The sequence below is a fragment of the Betta splendens genome, chromosome 14, assembly GCF_900634795.4.
Source record: "Betta splendens chromosome 14, fBetSpl5.4, whole genome shotgun sequence".
NCBI classification, from domain to species: Eukaryota; Metazoa; Chordata; class Actinopteri; order Anabantiformes; family Osphronemidae; genus Betta; species Betta splendens.
In genome coordinates, this window is record NC_040894.2 from 7,736,432 (window position 1) to 7,755,451 (window position 19,020).

Below are 19,020 nucleotides of genomic sequence, written 5' to 3' on the forward strand. Positions count from 1 at the left end.
TTCCACATTTAGAAGAAAGCCTCTTGCTCTTACTTTTCATTCTATTGTTTTTTTATGTTAACATTTGTTATAAATTATTAAATTAAAGGCTAAAGAAAGACTAAAGTTTACCATCTTCAACAGAATATAACACAAAACATTAGTATTCAGAGACTCTTTAACTAAAAATATGTTTGATGCAATTATTTTAGTAGCATGCAAATATACCAACACCATTAGGTTTCTGATTGAACCATGTTTTATTATTCCTAATATTAGATGTAGATACACAAGTCAACAAACATCTTCGATTTGTAATGAAAATGCTCCACAGCACACTGACATCGTGTGGAAAGGTCTGGTTTTACAGACACGTACCTGAAAATGGACAGCAGTTATAATTTTTGCAATAAGTTGCATTAGTAACAGTAGTAGTAATAGTAACAACAGTAGCAATAATGATAATAGCAATTAATAATAGTAGTGGTATTAACAACTCTGAAAAACAGAGGAAAGAACAGACATTTGTCAAAAGGAAAGAGAAATGAAGGTTGGTGAACAGGCTTATCAAATGCTGCAAGACAGACAACTGGATGAAAAAATACAAGCTCCCACTAGACAGCAAATATCCTGCCTTCTTCTAAAAAAAGGAAGCTCAAATTGTCACCAGTTTGTTTTCACTCATATCTAATACTTAACAAGTAAAAGTAGTTTTTTCTTCATCAAGTACTCTCATTACCCAAAACCCATTTCGTTGACATCGATAATATATACTGATGTGGTCAAAGCTCACACAATATTATTTTAAAAGGATGCCATATGCAACATCACATCACAGCCAGCTGAGGGCGTTTCCACAAGACTGCTCCGCTTTAAACATACAGTACAGGATCAATGTGAGTCTGTGAGAAAGAGCCCGTGTGCAGGACGTCAAGTACGAGAAATATTTTTGCTTCACATGACCAATTTGGCCAAACTAATTTGAATCGTCGCACATTCAAATGAGCTGATAAGAAAATACACTGTGTCACCTTTAAACTTGAAGCCTCTGCCACCGCCCGGGAGCCGCGTCCCGAGGCCCAGGCAGGGAGAAGGTGGCGGCGGCTGCCAGAACAGCTGACCCACTGGGGAAGAACGACACCTCCGCCTGGAATTGTGCACAACGTGAGCAAACGGCGCCGGCTCACTTCTGCATGCAACGACTTCATTAACCTGGTCAGCTTTTGGTTTAAGGCTAGGACCAGGGGCTCGGCCACACCGCACAGAGCTCCTCTGACAAACCAGGCAAGTCTGGTCAGGACTGAGCAACGGGCCCCCACTGCAACCGGCTCAGAGCAGATTCTCTGCATACTTCTCTGCTTTGGAGAGTTGCCGACCTCAGCTAATGTTCCACATTCATTAGGGACGGGACAATAAGGCCAACCTGTTTAAACAGCAAATTAAAGCACACTTGCTTCCAGATGTTGTGTAATCACAACAGTTGGGTGAAACATTCCAATGAACTAATCAGCCCTTCAAAGTACTGTATACACATCCTGGCAATAGATTCAAAACCTTACTTCTAAGTTACTCCAATATTCTTGTCCAGTACTAGCAGTATCAATGTACTTTTATACAGTTGCACTAGTGTAAATGCCCCTTTTCTGTTAAACATGAGCAGCATTGGAGGAAGCTCCTAAACATTTAACTGCCATTATCTTGTTGTGGATGATTGTAAAATTATCTGCTCTCAACCTGTGGGTATGAAGTACATCAACACATAAGGAAACGGATGGCGAAGGTGAGACTATTCGAGTTTTACATGAAGTCATGCCGCATATGAACGAGCTCTAAACTCATCTTATGATTTAGGGGTTGCTCCTCTCTGCTGCAGAGCTACACTTTAGTTACTGTTAATGCATTAACAATCCACTTACATATATCAGATCACTGCCACAGGGCATGTTCTAACATTCAACCTTTAAGAAAACCTGCATTAAGACTGTTTGAATGGAGGGTGAGTGTTTCTGTAGTGGGTTCAAGTAAGGCCCAGTACACCTCTCATCACATTCTTCACTGCCACTTCCACAGCCCTCACCCGACCTGGAACGGGACCTGTCATTATCTGTCCTGCTCAGAAGATGTGCTTCAGCCTTTCACCCCCACGCCCTCACAACGTCAGACTGCAAGAGAACGGAAGTCACCAGATGACGGAGACGGCAAGAATAAACTTTACTGGTAATGTCAGTTTGCAAATGATAAAAAAAAGCCAACAGAAGCTCATTTTATGCAACCACTCCTGTTATTTTGGGTTTGTGTGCTGAGTTTTTCTCTACACTTGAGTACTGAGAAGCAGCATCCACCTGGCCCTGTTTGATCAGGAACAACATAAACGTGCAAAATCCACAGCACCACAACTCACTCGCACCCACACACACACACTAGAAAACTATTCTTCTCTGCCTTGAACAGAAGAGGGTTGAAAATCAAGCAGAAAAGATCAATTGAAAGAATTAATCAAAGTCAGGCAAAATTAGAAATACAATAAAAAATAAAACCACTTATTAAATATATATATATAATTTTCCCACTGAACGTTGCGATCACTTACTGCACACTCCTAAAATGTCATGAGCTTTATTGTTTCCTCAAAACAAGCCATAAATTGTCATTCCTAAAAAAACAAAACAAAAAAAATACATACAAGGGCAAGCTGAACATTTTCACTAGTTTAACCAAATTTGTGTCTCTCCACAACATTAATAAAGATTATCTACTGTCAAACCAATTACTGTTTTCTCAAACCAGTAAAAACAAACGATAAATAAGAAGAATGATAATCGTTATATCAGGTTAGTAACATCAATACTAAGAACAGAAAAAGAGACTGATTGAATCAAAGAGAATGTTTAAAAGTGGGTAAATCAAACCAGAATGCACCACAGCGGAAAGCCACCATCCATCTATTTATTAGTAACACAGCATCAACAACTCTGCTAGTCCAGACTCATTGAAGAGACAATATTTACACCGGATTTAGACCTAGATCTGGATACCTGCCATCCGTGGATAACCCCAACCCTATCTGAGAAACTCTTGCTGGCTGAATTAAAATTCTGTTTGGATGACGGCTTTCTTTTTTGGGTGCAGCTAAATGTGAAATTCAGATTGGTGAACGCAAAGCTAAATGGCAGATAAAACCCTTGAGGAAGAGGATCAGAGAAAGCAACGAAACAAAGTTCTGGAGGCTACGTACAGTAGCTGTCAACAATTTCCTCGGGGCCAGCGCTGAGAGCAGTGTGTTTGTGTGAACCGTTGTACTTTCCTTTCTGTCTGCTTCAGTTTGTTGAAATTTGGACAAATGTTACTGTTTCCATCGATCACCTAACAAGTGTTCTACTTCTTCTTGCCAAAGAAACTGAACCTCTTCTCGCGGTCCCTCTCTTTCCCCTCTTTGTTGCGCATGGTCACGCCTCCAGCCTCGCCTGAGCTGGGGGAGATGGGTGGCATTGTCATGGCACGACTGAGGTGCGGCGGACCACCGGGCGAGTCGGAGGAGCCCGGAGGAATGGAGCTGAGGATGGAACGGATCCAGGAGCTCATTTCCGCCTTCGGACAGAAGGAAAGAATTAAGTCACTTCATCATAGAGCACGGGAGAGTAATAAGCCTTTAGTTGTGTCCTGTACATCTCACCTCATCTTTAGCTTGAAACAAATACTCCTTTCCATCTCCCAGTCTGCACACAGTGTGAAAGAAAGAAATAATTAGACATAAATGTAAATAACTAACCACACCTATTAAGCTCACTGAGTATTTCATCATGGCCTCTCATTTCAAATATGAAATCCAGACTGTAATCACAACTTCTTATTTGCCTCTGACCTGAGCTTGAATACATATTTCCTCTTCTTATAGTCGTGAGCTATCTCACACGCAGCATCTCCCAGGCTGATGGGTACTTCTCCATGGAATGGAATACCGTTACTTGCGCTCTTGCTGTCTTTATAAAAACTGAGACTTCCTTTTCTTACGACACAGTACACGTTCTGCCAAGACCTATGTGAGCAAAAGAATTTGATTAGAACCCCAACGATGCATCCAACTAACTTTCTAACTTCTATGTTAAATGAACTTTTTGAATAACTCGTCTCGATTGTCCAGAGTCTATGTTGATCAGAACAATGCTCACCTGCTAGCTGCCTTTTTGCTGTGGGATTCCATCTCTTGTTTCCGGCAGAGCATCCCCTCCATGGCTTCTGGCTCTGACTCGGCTCCACCCCGGCCTGGCAGCGTGGCAGATGGCTCAAGGCGAGAAGATGCCAGCCCGCTGTCCCTCCCAGGTCCATTCACAGACTCAGACTCAGAGCCCTGTTATTGAAATGATTCATAATGCTTTTTAAAAAAAGGGTGGAGCTAAATTGGTGGATGGAGGTCAGAGCAGCAATGCAACCACTGACAGCCAGATATGAAAAGCCATGATGACATTTGCCTGATTAAGAATGATGGTAAGAGCATAGCATGATTTCAGAGGGTCCACATTATCATATACAGCAGTACATCTACAGGAGAACAATAGATTAAAGTCACTCATATAGGGAAGACATAACTACAATGACCACACATGCATACACACAGAACACAGACAGTAAAAATATTGATATTAGATTTGTTGAAATTGGCAACGGCAGATACTATATGGCATAACAAATATTAAAGGTACTGTTTGCCTTTTAAGAAAAAGTAGGTCATATGTTGTGATCATTAAGCTATGGATAAATAATTGATAACCAAACGAACACAGACAGACATACATTGACTTACATGTAGAATTTAAATGATTTTGAAATAAATAAATCATCCAATTATACAAAACCCTGGAGATTTGTCTATAAACCCCTCATAAAACAACAAACCCATTACAAGAAGTGTACAAATAAAGGGAAAGACTAAAACAAGCTACATTTAAATCGACTGAAGCGACAATATTCACCACATTAACAACTCTGGGCTGCACATTTACAGCTACCCACATCCTGGTCAGTATAAGCACATAGAAAAGAGGGAAACACAACTGATCCATGAAAACAGTGGGTTCATGAATCTGCATCATGCCTTCAAACAGCGATGTGGCTCATTCATGACACTGCATTGGGTGTGAAAAAACAAAGCAATGGTTGCATCTGTGAGCAAACAATGGCATCCTGATAGACAAGGAGCGCCGCAGCGGCTGACCAGGAGCTGAGCGGAGCCTGTGAGGGGCGAGGGAAAGCTACTAGTCCGACTACAACGTGGTACTCACACGCTCCGGCTGCTTTGGCTTACACACACGCTTAGCCTCTGATTTCTTTCCCACTGACAACGATAGTGATAAGGACTGGTGGTAAAAACGCAACAAGAAGTTGTTAAAGATTTAGTCAGCTGTTGTAAACTGTCATGAGCTCATCCAAAACATGAGGAGCTTCGGTGTGTCTACGCAAATATTCAGAGTTCATCCTGCCAAACCTTTTCCTTACATGTGCCCTGTTGAATAACGGCCCCTGTTGTCATGAATAAGAACTTGTACGATCCCTCAGTGGCCTTAATCATTTTGTTACACTGCTAATAAAACATCTTGGCTGGTGTTGCTCAAATCAACATTAAAGAAATCAATCAAACAGCTGGAACCTGTTACAAATGTTACATTTCAAAGATAGTAGTAATTATCGTTATTAAATGACATCAGAAACAACACTGTCGACCGGACATGAAAAAAAAGACAGAGACACACACGTACACATGTTTCATGTAGATGACACACTTACAGGTATATGTCTACTCTGCAAATTTACTGTATGTTTCCACATTAATATCTCATTAACACTCAAAGATGAGCCAATGTGTCTTTCAATTCTATCTATATATAAACATGAATATTAAATGTATACGACTTCAGGTTGAAGAGCAAGACAGCACAGTCTGTCAAACACTGGCATGTGCTACAGCGGTCCCTGTCTTACCTGAGATGTGTCATTGTCACTGTGTACTCCATTCACAGACACTGACTGATTGAGTGTGGTCTGGTCCAGACTGGTTCTGTGTGTCAGATGAAAGGCATGTCGGATGAGAAACACAACCCTGTCAATGTGCCACGTGCTGTGATTTGGCAGATCTTACCTGGCTGCGGAATCATGTGCTTGACTTTCTGCGTCAGATTGTGCTACTTGTGCCGGCGGTGGTGTAGGGGGCCGTCGTGCCCTCTCCTCTTCCTCTCTCCTCCTCTGCATCTCGTGCTCCTCCAGCTGGAAAAAACATAAACCATGAACTCAGATGTGCTTTCTGCACTTAATTGACTGAGAAGATAGGGTTTTGTTGTCTGTATCGCATACTTTCTAAACAGTTCTGAACAAACCCTTTCCAACTACATAAACGTTTTCATCGTTTTACGTACTGTAGTGAGTTTCTCCAGAAGCACAAAACGGTCCTCCCAGGCTGCAGCTAGTTTCTCGAAGGCCTCATGACGCTTGATTAGGCTCTCTACCTCATCCACGTTTGAGCCTAGTTCTGCTGCTCGGACCAGAGGTTCTTGTCCCGCCAACCAAGACTCGGCCACATAGGCATCACGTCCAAACTGCAACACCTCCAGCACTGAGAGGCAAAGGCAAAAGGAGCAGAGAAAAATAAATGCAAATGTGCATATCAGTGAACTTTTAACCTTTCTTTCTGTCTTTACAAAAGAAGAAACTTTAGATGGTAGGATAGATATCAGCAGCTTTATCAAGAGGTTTAATCTGGATAGACCTGTTTTTTTTTTCTGCAGCCTGTGGTAACATGCCAACACCAAGACTTTCCTCCAGTTCCTATCAGACTAAATGTGCCCTTACAGGCTCCGAAACCTTTTATGCACACATACCAATTTGTAAATGGTCCATCTTGTCTTGCCATTTTTTGTTGATCTTTTCTCTTTTTTCTTGAAGTTGAGCCAATTTCTCTCTGATCTGTGACAAACAAAAAGAGAACAGGACACGTCAAACATCTCGGGCTAAGTGACGTGCATGAACGTGAACGTACAGTAACTGCAAATAACAGTGGCAGTAACCAGCTGCATAATACCTCATCAGCGGCATAATGATTATTGTTGATGAGAGTATTTCCCATCTCGGTGCAGGCAGTAAAGCTGTCTGCCCTGGTCTCGATTTCTGCTTTGATGTCCTGATGATTGGCAATAACCAACCCAGCAGAAGATACATCTCTGGGAACAGAGAGAGATTTACACAGTAACACTGACTGCAACAACATTCTTTTATGGAAACTGGAAAATAAACCTCAAACGACATTTACCTGGGGCTGTCGTGAGCATCAATCTGCAGGTTCACACCATCCATCCAGAGCATGAGGTCTCGTACCATGTTGAAGAAGCGGAACTTCTCCACCGTGTCCAGCAGGAGCACCTTTCGGGCCTGGCAGGCCTCGTGCAGACCCTCCCAGGCTGAGGTGACGGCATGTTCACTCCTGTTGATGTCGTCTGCTTTCTCTCCAGCATAAGCCTTCTGTAGCCGCGCAGCGTCATCTTGTACCTGGTTCACCTGGCGGGTCAAACGTAAAAAGAACTTGTCGAGTAATCAGTTCACAGCACTTTCAGGGAATCTGAAAGATGTTTTACCAGTAGCTGACCTGGCCACTGAGCGCCTGGATATCATGTTCAAAAGTGTTGTGCTGTCTGTGTAAATGCTGGACAGTGTTCAGATCACGGCCGAGGTCAGAAGGCAGCGATTCCCTCTTCTCCTTAACGCGCCCAAGCACCTCCATGGCGTCCTGATGGAAGCGGTGCAGTTCGTAGGAAGCTGCCAACATTTGTGTACGCGTGTCTATCAGCTCCAGCAGATCGGCCCAGGCTTCATTTAAGCCGTCCTTCCACTCAGCGACGCTGGCGTTCTCGGGATGTCCTGACTCGATGAGGTCATCGGCCAGCGCGTTCACACCATCCACGCGCTCTTGGCCGATGGTGCTGGTGTCGCGGGCAAACTCCCGGAACTTGTCTCTCAGCATCTGTTGAAGGAGAAATGAACATGAAAGTGAGAACTGTATTTTTCCTACCAACGTGTTCCAAGCTTTAAAATCTCCCAAGAATGAAGGGGGGGGAAAGAAAACTCACTGTGACATGTTCATAGTCCTGTCCTAGTTCATGTGAGCCAGCAACCACCTCCCTCTCGGCGATCCACTGTTCCAGGTCATCTACCTCGCGTTTCAGCTGCGTGAGCCGCAGTCGCTCCTGAAGTCGCCCACGACGCTCCTCAGCGAGGTCCTTCAGCCCCGCATACAGCTTGTCAACCTGGGCTTGCCGTAAAGTGATTCTCTCGCTGTTGAAGTGGAAATAAGAGCAAGACTGATTAGTTGTTTTATTTATAAGAAGTCATGTGTTATAGTTGAGACCTTCTCACCTTTCTGGATGTTCACTGGTGACCATGAGCCGGCTGCTGTTGGCCAGCTGGTGAATGGTCTGGGCATAGTCTTCAAGGGCCTGTTCCAGGGTCTGATGCTTCTTCACCATCACCAGTGCACTTTGTTCATCCTGGGATGCAAAGAAATTTAAGTTTCCCCTAGACAAAAAATAGGAAAAAGCTGCACCAGGTCATGTTTTTTTTTGACTAACCTTGGCTTTTTCCTCTGACATCATGTGCAGTTCTTGCTCTCCCATCCAGGCCTCTGCCTCTGCTGCATCCGTGTAGAACTGCTGGGCGCGATTGGCCTCGATCAGACGAGCATGCCGTTTGTCTGTCTCGGCAATCAGCTGGTCCCAGAGGTCCTTAAGCTCAACAAGGCGCTCCTCTAGCACAGAATGCCTCTCACCATCTACTTGGCTCTGAGTTTTGCCTCGTTTGTGAATATCATCAATGCGGGGCTGGTGGCCCTGGATCTCCTTCTGTAATGTCTGATTCAGAAACAGACCAGCAGAGTTAATCTGGATGCCAAATCTCACGCTTCAGCCCACATTTACCATCTAGACCTAGTAGTAGAGTAACCCCTCTGCCATTTCATGAAAAAAACTATAATTGATGTACCTGATTCTTCTTTATTAGCAGTTGTACAGTGGGGAGGTCTTTTCCGTGGTCTGTAGAGGTAGCCAAGGGCATCCTCTCTTTCACCCATAGCTGAGGGAAAAACAGAACATTTAAAACCTAAGCATCAAGGAAAAAACATTTCACTTAACCAATAAAGCAGGTCTAATTTATACATGGACCAAAGTAGGACTCACGATTTCATCCTCCAGATCCCTGTTGAACTGATGTGCTTCTTTGGAGGCAAGCAATCGCTGTCGCCTCAGTTTGAGAGGCTCTTGAAGGTTTGAGAAGTTGTCAGTGACACGCCGTTGCAGACCATCTACCTCTGCCAGTCCAGCATCTTCCTGGGACAACGCCAGTGCCTGAGACTGGAGCGACTGCACCTCCTTCTCTCTGACTTCCATCTGGTGCTCCAGCATCTACAGTACAGAGGACATAGAACAACACGTTATAACATCTGACAGTCTCCGCTGATCGTTCTGTAAGAATTACTGGACTCAATATTTTAGGGCACTAATACATGAGGCTTCTTACTGTTTTTAATAATAATAAAAAATTAATAATGTAAATCTAACACATAATTTCACCATAATACAGAAGCATCTACCTGTTGTTTCTGGAGCAGGATGTTGACACTGGTCAAATCTTTGCCATATTCATCACTTTGGAGCTGACCCTCAATGTTTTTCAACCAGACATCCAGAGAGGAGCAGCTTTGTGTAAAGAGTTCTGCCCTGTTAGCATCGAACAAGCACTGAGCTTTGGTGCGAGTGGTGCTCTCCAGCTCCTCCCACTGACGCTGCAGGTCCTCTAGGGTCTGCTGGACAACAGGTTTCAGCTCAGGTTTTTCAGCCACCAGCACCTGACCCTCCTTTTAAAGACAGCAAACACAGACACATACATTAGTATATGTACAAGTCCAGCACTGAAAAATATGTTTTTTTTTCCATTTTGTTCACACCTTGTCGATTTTGTCCAGCCAGTTTTTGTTGGAGGCCAGCTCTGCCATAAAGGCCTGGTGTTTCTGCCACTTGCTGTGAAGATTTCTGGCCTCATCATAAGACATGTCCTGTGCTGTCAGCATCTTCTCATTGATCCACAATGTAAGCTATAAAGAACAAGACAGCATTACATGATAAACATTGTTATTGACAACATTATTATAAATAACAATTAAAACACATTTTACAACGTGTATCCTTTGGTTGAAAATCATTATTTCCTTTGGGTCTAAATTTAAATTTTACCTCCTGTCCATCTTGAAGGAAGTGCTGCAGTTCACGATTATCCTTAAGCTTTGACAGAAGTTCATTTGTAGCCGTCTTATTTTTAAGATGCCTAGAGAAAATTTAGAAGTTAAAGAAAGTTAAAGAAAAGGCTCTTCAAATATCATATTTTAATTATTTTCTTCCCTGTATACACTTTTGCGCTAACCTTTCCTGGATGGAGTCAACTTTTTCCTGAATCTTATCAGAGTTAGCATTAGAGTCATTAATAAGGCGCCGTCCTGCCTCCACTACACCAGTTATCTTCTCCTCGCTGGCCTCTGTGGTGGTCAGGAAATCTTCATGTTTCTTAATGGCCTCCTCTGCTCCCTCAAGGGAGGTGGGCATCTCTGTGTGGGACAGCACATACTCCTACACAGAGAGGAATGGAATGTTAAAACATTTTAAATTTTATTTGTCTAATTCCATTCATTTTTCTTGTTAGGCTTGCATCTTTATCTTACTGCATTGCAATAAGTTCAAGATAATAATTCAAACTACCAGGCCACACCATTCAAAAGACCCCCTGTGGTGCCTACATGAAAACCAAAATAGTTCCTGGAGACTGAGCCAGTAAGATTTTACCTTGATTAATTAGGCTTCAGTTTAGTAGTGTGAAAAGTTCTAACCTGGCTGTTGAGGAAAGCCTCTGCCTGCTTTGCATCTCTCAAGAACGTCTGGAAGTCAAAAGCTTGGGCCAAAAGACTGTGGCGATTCTCCCACATCTGACGCAGCTCATGCCAGCCAGTATCCAGCGCCTGGAGCCTCTGGGCCAAGAACATGTGCTGGGCATCTGTCTGACCTTGGGTCACTTCCTCACCAACTGCTCGCATCTTCTCGTAGTCCTCTTTGTAGTTATCCACTTCGTTCTTGATACTCTCGTGCTGGCCTAGTAAGCTTTCAGCTTCAGGGAGAGAAGTGGGAATGTCTTCGGAGGCTACGGCTGTCTGGGTGCGGGAAAGCCACGACTGGAAGTCATCCAGGTCCCTCAGGAAGCCTTGCAGCTTGCTGGCTTCACCCAGTGACTCCTCACGTCGCTTCATGGTATCATTCAACTCCTCCCACACTTCTTGAATCTCTGCCAGGCGCCCTTGAATCTCTTCAGCCTGATCTGGGTGTTCCTTGGCCAGTTTCTCTGCTTCGTTTCTTAGGTCATCTAATTTGCCCTAGAAGAAATGTACATGTTTTTAAAGCAGGAATAATAACAAGGCACAATCATACAAGATTTATTTATTGCACGTGTTGTCTTCACCATTCATGCCAATCACCTATGTGACATTTTCATACCTGAATGGCCTCCAGGTCCCTTTCCATGCCAGTCAGTTTGCGCTGCAGTGCCATTACTCCAGCCAGGTCATTTCCCAGGCTCTGGGTAGATTCAATCACCTTGGTCTTTTCCTTCATCCAGGTCTGGATCTCATTACACTCCAGGTGGTAGTTCTGGATGTTAAGAGCCGACTCTAGAGCCTGTTTCTTCTGACCAGCAAGTTTCTCAAACTCCGTCCATCTGTGAGACACAAAAATGCCAAATTTATAATATTAGCTGTACCTGTTAGTTACATATACTGTACATGTTGTGTAGTGTGATGGGTTTTACTTGGCTGCATATAATAGTTCTTACCGGTTATTGAGCTGGTCTCGTGTCTGATGAACTTGGTCTTTGCTACAGTTTTCAGAGCTCAGCAGTTGCTCTGCCACCTGGTTCACATCCGTGACTCGGTTGCTCAGGTTGTTCATCTCAGGTTCCAAAGTCTCAAATCTGCAGGCATAAAAAAATATTATCAATTCTGAAAAAGGCTAACTGTTGTTGAATAAATTCACATATAATCCTTAGCAGAAATTCACCTTTGCTGCACCACTTCTAAGTCCTCTAGTTTTGTAGGGATCTCCATGCCGTGCAGCCATTGCTCCTTTTCTTCCACCCACACCTGGCATGCATCAGCTTCACTGAACATACGGTACTGGGCCAGGGCGCCTTCCAACGCCTGGCGGCGAGCTACTGACAGAGTCGCCAGTTCTTCATAGCTCTGCTCAATAGCAGGCAGGCGGCCGTCCACCTTGCAGTTAGCAGTAAACAATAATTTAGTACTACAAACTGTATGCCGTCATTGAAGAAGCATGAAGCCTGAGACACGCATACCTGAGGGAAATGTAAATAGGCCTCAGGCAGTGCTTGGGCCTGCTCGTGCAGGGAGTCGATGAGAGGATGATGGCTCTGGATCTCTTCCTCTATCTCCCTCTGTTTGCGGGCTAAGGTTTGAGTGGAGAACTCATCATGGCCCACCTCCGGACTTGACACCTGTCTAAGCGTTTCCATGATCCACGCCTCCATGTCATTGGCATCTGTTTGGAACTGATGCAGGGCCACGGATTCCTTAAGCTTCTGTTCTCTTAGTTTAGTTGTCTGGGGAGAATGAGGACCGGAGAATTGTGCAAAAAACACTTAAATGTTAATGACTGCCACTAACTGTCAAACAAATACAAAACAGTACGATCACTACCCACCTCCTCCAGATGTGTCCACTGTGCACGTATGTCTTGAATCCTCTCTGTGACCTCTGGGGCTCCAAAGTGTCCCTCTTTAATCAAAGCTTCCCCTGCAGCGATGCTGTTACTCAGGGGCCCGTAGCGGGCTGCCATCTCGTCCCTGAAAGTCTCATGTTTACTGAGTAGGTGGAGGGCAGAAGTGAGGTCACGGCCACAGTCCCCACTGGCCAAGATCTGCTCCTGTTCTCTGACCCAGGCTGCTTCTTCCCCAAGGTCCCACAGGAATTGCCACAGTCGGCGCGAGTCCTCCAGACGTTCTCTGCGATTTCCAGCAAGCTGGCCAAGCTCATCATAGGCCTGACCCAGCAGATCAACTTTTTCACTAACTAGTCCTGGCTCACAAGGTTTGTAGGCTGGCAATTAGAAACACACAGTACTTAGACATGTGAGCGAACGAATAAGTCTGAATGTTTGTATTTTGCTAAATTATTTGAATAAATGTTTCAAGACTCACGCTGCTCATAGGAAGTAAAGCGATTTGCAGCCCCCTGCACTGCTTTGATCCTCTCTGCTTGAGCTGAAATGTCAGCCTCTACCAGCGTGTGTTTCTGAAGTAGGTCTAAAACATCATGCAAATGTTTGCCACTGTCCTGAGATTGCAGACGACCCTGAAACAGACATAGAATAAAAGCTAGTAATAAACACAGACGTCCAAACTGCATCCAAAACAGCACCAGCAAGGCAGTACTAGAGTAATCAGTGTGTTCAGCAGAGGAACATTTTTACTCCATTAAACATTATAGGAGCTAGAACTGTACAACCCAGAGATGTCCCTCCAATCCAAGCTATTAGAGCAGAAGACCAATCAAATGACAGTACGGCACTGTGCTACCAACATACACATGTATCCAGTAATAGATGGTATACACGCATTCTAATTACTGTATATTGTAATGATTCACAGAGACATACCCATCACCATTCCAACTGTCACAGAAAATTACAGGAGGAGTGGAATACTCAACTTCATCCCAGACAAACAAGAGCAGATACACTATATCTCCAACCCAGCTGTCTCCAGCTAAATTAAACAAGTGACTATCCGCATTCTCAAATGAGAAATGCAAACACAACCTCAGTAGTTAACTTTTTATTTTGTGTGGTTTTGTCAGTAGTTAACTTTAGAGCAGGATGCAGTTCATAAGCAGAAAATTGTGTTAAAGGCACTTAAAGCCATCGACTGTTCAATCACTTGAGCCACTAAAATAAACTGAAGATTACTTTTTTAATGGCACCTATAGTAAGATGCAACCTACTGTGTCTATGGCCATCAGGTGAGTGTGTTTAGTAATAGCAGCAGTTTGAAAACATAGCAATTAAAGTAAATTAAAATCCTCATTTAAGACTAAATGACTAAAACTACTCAAACACTGTTATTGGGAGAAATCAATTGGTTTGTTGACTGGGTCAGTACCTTCATGTCAGCCATCCAGTCCATAATATATCGCATCTCCTGAAACAGCCTCTGTAGGTCGCGATGGGCATTCAAACGCTCTCTGCGTGCTGCCAGAAGTTCTTTCAGATATTCCCAGAGTCGAAGCACATTGTCCCTTCGTGCGAGTATACGCCGCACATCGTGGTATCCCTCTGCCTCCAGCTCTTTGGCAACAGCCTCCACAGCAGCCACTCTCTCCCAGTATGCCCCAATGTCTGTCTCGATCGCCTCATGTTTACGGGTGGCAGCTTCCACTGCTCCCAAGTCAGTCCCGAAGTTGTCCTGATAATGCACCGAGATTAGTTCATCGCTTTAAAGAAGAAAACATCCAAAGTCATGCACTCATGTGTTCTTATTTCAAGTCCGTTTACCTGAGACACCAGCCTCTGGTTCTCACTCAGCCACGTCTCCCGCATAGCTGCTTTACGATCAAAACGAGCAGCCAGCATCTCCAGCTTCTCCTGGCGGATTAGCTCGTTTCTTAGTGCCAGCTCACGTTCATGCTCTGCTTTTTCCAGCCGTTCCCATGCCTGCCACATCAATGAAAACAAGAAGTTAGTGATATCTAGCAAACGGCATGCATATTCTACTTCATTATTATTTCACTTGGGAATAAATTACACTTGCTTTTAAGTAAAGTCTAAAAACATGACCAAAGACCAAAAACAACCTGCTGTGACTATACCTTATTGATATCAGAGATGAGTTTGCCCTCCCTTGGCATGTAGACTTTCTGATTGTTTGCTCTCATTTTGCTCTGGATAGTAAAGAGGAGCACCTCTAGGTTTCCTTTCTCTGTAAATCTGTAGAGACAGACAGCACCTCTGGTAAACATACTGCAACATTTCACATGTTGGATTCATAGAATTGGGTTTTTCACTGGGTTTCAGGCAGCTGCTTTAAAGCTTTCTGATGCTTACTTGGGCGGTTTCTCCACAGTCCTGTAGGAATTGAAAGCCTGGAGCTGATTCTGCACAGCAGTTAGCGAGTTAGCTAGCTGGCGGTCATTAAGTGTGACTATTGTCTGCTCAATCCACTGGAGCAGCTCTGAGGCCAGGGTCTCGTACTTCTCTATCAGCTGGTCAGCCTCAATAGCATAGTCGAGCACCTGCAACAAATAGAGTTCTGTAAATCAAGGCAACCTGTTGGCAAATGCACATGTGCTACTCTTTTACTCATGCACACAAATATCTGAACAGAAACACACAGAGAGCTAACCTTGCCAATTCGTTTCCCCTCCACTGCCAGGGCTTTCATCTTAGAGAAGTAGTGGTAGTAGGTGGCTACGTAGGTGATGATGGATTTTTCGTCAGGTTGGTCAACATTAACATCTGAAAAAGAAAGATCATGATCCAGCTGCACATAAAACTGTCACCAACTTTTACTTCTAATAATTATCTTTGGCACAAACAGACAAAATGCTTAAAGCAGCCTGACAGTCTAATAAAAAAACAATTTCTTATTTTTGGACATAGTTTTAGGGACCACTAATTGCAGTAATCCTCCACAGTTTATCACCCATCAGTCGGTTTGGGTGAAATACACATGAACTTAGTGTCTTAGTCAACAGCATCCTACCCACCTTCTGGGTCCAGCAGCTTTGTAAGCCCTAGTTCTTTCTCAGCCACATTGAAAGCATTCTGGAGATTATAGTGCGCATTAGACCTCTTCAGGTTGTCAAACTCAATCAGGTCAGGTCTGCAGTTTGAGAGAATTATAGTTTAATTAAGAACAGACTGCACAAGAGAGCGGAGTATAGTGTATGTTAAATGCAATTAGTCATGATGACAAAGCACAACAGTAAAAAAGGAGAAAGAAAGACTAACTCTGTTTACTGACTAAATCACATTAAATAATCCACTAGATTCAGTTTTGTGGATATGTGGATTTGTGAACCTGTTCACTGCACTTACTAGTCCAAAGCATATACTATAAGAGTCAGGGTTTAAGGCAATAACTTTGCTTTTCATTTATATATTGATGTGACATTGTTACCAGTAGGGGGTGCAAGTGAGTTATCAAGTATGACTTCATAGAAAATAAGTGGGTTATTATTTCTGCAATCTAGGTCATTTTAGTCCCCATTTTATTTCCATCCTTTTAGGGATGGGAGGAGTGGGAGAAGACCTAAATAGAAAACAGGATAGAAGCACCCCAGAGAAGTCTAACAATACGGCGACAGGTGCTTATCTTGAGCCAAATAATGTAAGATAATTAACACCTTTCTGAAAGTCAGACTTAAATTCTCAATTTAAAAAAAGCCTTGTTAAAATGAAGTGTGTTAATACAGTACATGTACCATTTCTATTTCACATTATTAAATAGTAAATAAGGACAGGAAGAGGTCAATGACCTGTGTTTGTGCACAATGGCATTGAACGCCAGACCGTCTCTCCAGCTGGTTGTGAAGTTGTGGATGTTGACATTGGGGTATCTGCAGAGAGCAGATCTAAAGTCATTAATCATTCAACACAGCACGATTTATCAGTAACGAATAGCAGTATTTATCCTGTGTCATTAACCCCCATCCTGCCGCCTCCCTCTCATTTCTCACCCAGCAGTTTTCATTTGGCACCATAGTAGCAGGGCATCTTTAGCAGATTTTTTCTCCTTGTTGTCTTCTGTCTCCACACTGATGTCTTGGATCTGTCACCAAAGTGTTCATTTATTAATGCCACATACAGTAATTCCTAATCAGTCATCTCTCATAATAATTAATTCAACTTATTATCTGTCACTATTTCACAACTTAAAAACAATGACCTGTATTAAAATTGGTGACAAACCAGTCATACAGTATGACAAATTTACTGTCAACATTCCTGTTACATTATTCTGTACTGCCATGTTTGTGAATGTGCCTAAGGATGGACTAGGCTACGTGTAGAGACTTGATGTCCCAAAACCAAACTCACTTTTGGCTTGCAGTGTGGCAGCTGGTATGAGAGAGGATCTAGCTTTACACAGCTAATTTATACATATTATACCTGGAAGCGAAGAATAATGGTCCAGATGAGACCCAGCGTGAGCCGATGGTTCCCATCAACAATATCATGTGAGCCCATATTTTCCAGATGCACTTTTTGCTCCTTGAGAAACTGCAGAGCTTTATCAACATTCTCCAGGCAGTGGATACGCATGCGTCCCTTAGTGGGCTTTGGCTGTGGGAATTATGAAAAAAGAATAAAGAGGAGCTTGGTTCATGTTCAACAAAGAAATCATAAATTACATGCAGACACAATGTGGGCAGGAACTGAAAACACACACATTCACAAGTGAGGAGAAGTCACAATAAAAGAGTGAAGGCGTTAAGTACAACATCTGTCCTTCATCTGCACTTCTAGTGCAGTGTGAAGGTCACGTAGATTGTCTGGGGCAGATTTTGTACAGGGAAAGTTGGTATCTGAGGGATACTGACCAGCTGTTCTCCTGAGAGTACTTCCAGAAGGCGGATAAGCATTCGGCCATCTCGCAGGTCAGTGTACAAGTCCCCAATGCGGCAGGTCACTCTACCTAAGTGGGAGTTCACCCATTTAGTGAAGGTCTTCTTCTGTACTGCTTCTCTCTCATCTGCAAAATTCCAAAAAGGAGACAAAGGGTGAAGTCACACTGCACCAGGAACTCCGCCGACAGTGTGGACAAAAAAAAACTACCAGCCTTGATGTAGTCTACAACATTGCAAAACACCTAACACACACAGGTAACATAGAATCATAAGGATTTAAGACCTGGTCCTGAGCAGTTAAATTCACAGATAAGCTATGCAATTAAGCCTCTGGGATCACTCCACTGACAGCTTAACTTCAGTGTAACAACTTTTTTGTCTAATGTTCAATGAAAGCTCCACTCATGTTTATGTTGTTAACTGCAACAATGATCAAAGTTGTGAAAAGTAAAGTGACTACATAAAGTTACTCATGAAGCTGATGACATTTACAGTGAGTGTTTTATTATTGTTTTATGAGAGTAGGTCTAAGAAGGAATCACAGTAAATTAAGCTGTAACAGCAGCTCAGACATATGGACCAGGGGAGTAAGAAGCTAATCCTGCTCCACCACCTAACAAGTTGACCTTATTTCTAGGACACGAGGTCTCCGTGCCTTCTGAAAACACTGTTCTAACATTGTACTTAATGCGCTGAACCTAACAAGCCCCAGAACCACGCGTACGCATACAGATGATGGATCAGAGGAGCAGCTCTGTACTAATAAGCTAACAAAACAAAGCCTACTGTACTTGCAGCACCGTGGAATGAATTATAACGCCCATGAAGAAAAATCATTTTAAAAGAATACAAACTGTAGGCGTTACATTTTCATATTATGTTTAATCAAACCATTAACAGTGAGCTCTTCAGAAGAAAACCTCTTTGACAGGGACTGAGTCACTGCACAAAGCAGGAATACCCTGCACAGACTCTCTACAATACACTTCAAAGCAGCTTGGTGCAACAAACAAAGCCCCACAACTCTATGACGAATACCTCAGGTGCTACAAAACAAAGACTTAAAAACAGGCCTAAAAGAGTAATAACTGCATTAAAACAAATTACTGTATTATTATTATTATTTACTGTATTATTGGCCATTGGTGTGGAATAGTGAAAAATAGGATGCTTAGAAAACACTAGAAAAAACTATTTCGAATGGTTTGTAATACAGTGTGTTTTACATGTACATAAACACTATTCTAAACCACAATACAGTAAGATCAATGTGAGGCCACAAAGAACTGCACATTATGCAAGCAACCCCTCCACCAAGAGTCAGTAAAACG

General features: G+C 43.1%; 1 protein-coding gene across 5 annotated transcripts in view; it reads right to left on the reverse strand.

Annotated features, from left to right (window-relative positions):
• Window positions 1-220: 220 nt before the first annotated feature.
• LOC114869139 (spectrin beta chain, non-erythrocytic 1) overlaps window positions 221-19,020 on the reverse strand; it is a 35,176-nt gene continuing 16,376 nt past the window's right edge. For 3 of the 5 annotated variants that reach the window (XM_029173047.3, XM_029173046.3, XM_029173048.3), the window contains 38 exons: window positions 17,663-17,814; window positions 17,232-17,405; window positions 16,799-16,890; window positions 16,598-16,678; window positions 15,827-15,942; window positions 15,463-15,575; window positions 15,165-15,352; window positions 14,930-15,047; window positions 14,616-14,774; window positions 14,224-14,526; window positions 13,264-13,417; window positions 12,768-13,162; window positions 12,403-12,666; window positions 12,108-12,319; window positions 11,884-12,021; window positions 11,550-11,769; window positions 10,892-11,428; window positions 10,432-10,634; window positions 10,245-10,335; window positions 9,959-10,105; window positions 9,605-9,868; window positions 9,192-9,416; window positions 8,998-9,087; window positions 8,589-8,867; window positions 8,377-8,507; window positions 8,091-8,295; window positions 7,610-7,984; window positions 7,277-7,521; window positions 7,049-7,187; window positions 6,849-6,933; window positions 6,387-6,583; window positions 6,113-6,237; window positions 5,956-6,031; window positions 5,259-5,333; window positions 4,149-4,327; window positions 3,842-4,015; window positions 3,653-3,695; window positions 221-3,567 (listed from right to left, as the gene is read on the reverse strand). In XM_029173047.3, coding sequence (XP_029028880.1) covers window positions 3,355-3,567; window positions 3,653-3,695; window positions 3,842-4,015; window positions 4,149-4,327; window positions 5,259-5,333; window positions 5,956-6,031; window positions 6,113-6,237; window positions 6,387-6,583; window positions 6,849-6,933; window positions 7,049-7,187; window positions 7,277-7,521; window positions 7,610-7,984; window positions 8,091-8,295; window positions 8,377-8,507; window positions 8,589-8,867; window positions 8,998-9,087; window positions 9,192-9,416; window positions 9,605-9,868; window positions 9,959-10,105; window positions 10,245-10,335; window positions 10,432-10,634; window positions 10,892-11,428; window positions 11,550-11,769; window positions 11,884-12,021; window positions 12,108-12,319; window positions 12,403-12,666; window positions 12,768-13,162; window positions 13,264-13,417; window positions 14,224-14,526; window positions 14,616-14,774; window positions 14,930-15,047; window positions 15,165-15,352; window positions 15,463-15,575; window positions 15,827-15,942; window positions 16,598-16,678; window positions 16,799-16,890; window positions 17,232-17,405; window positions 17,663-17,814 — 6,977 coding nt within the window. In that variant the 3' untranslated portion in view covers window positions 221-3,354. The remainder of the gene's footprint in view (window positions 3,568-3,652; window positions 3,696-3,841; window positions 4,016-4,148; window positions 4,328-5,258; window positions 5,334-5,955; window positions 6,032-6,112; window positions 6,238-6,386; window positions 6,584-6,848; window positions 6,934-7,048; window positions 7,188-7,276; window positions 7,522-7,609; window positions 7,985-8,090; window positions 8,296-8,376; window positions 8,508-8,588; window positions 8,868-8,997; window positions 9,088-9,191; window positions 9,417-9,604; window positions 9,869-9,958; window positions 10,106-10,244; window positions 10,336-10,431; window positions 10,635-10,891; window positions 11,429-11,549; window positions 11,770-11,883; window positions 12,022-12,107; window positions 12,320-12,402; window positions 12,667-12,767; window positions 13,163-13,263; window positions 13,418-14,223; window positions 14,527-14,615; window positions 14,775-14,929; window positions 15,048-15,164; window positions 15,353-15,462; window positions 15,576-15,826; window positions 15,943-16,597; window positions 16,679-16,798; window positions 16,891-17,231; window positions 17,406-17,662; window positions 17,815-19,020) is intronic. The other 2 variants (XM_029173049.3, XM_029173050.3) reach the window with 1 other exon arrangement.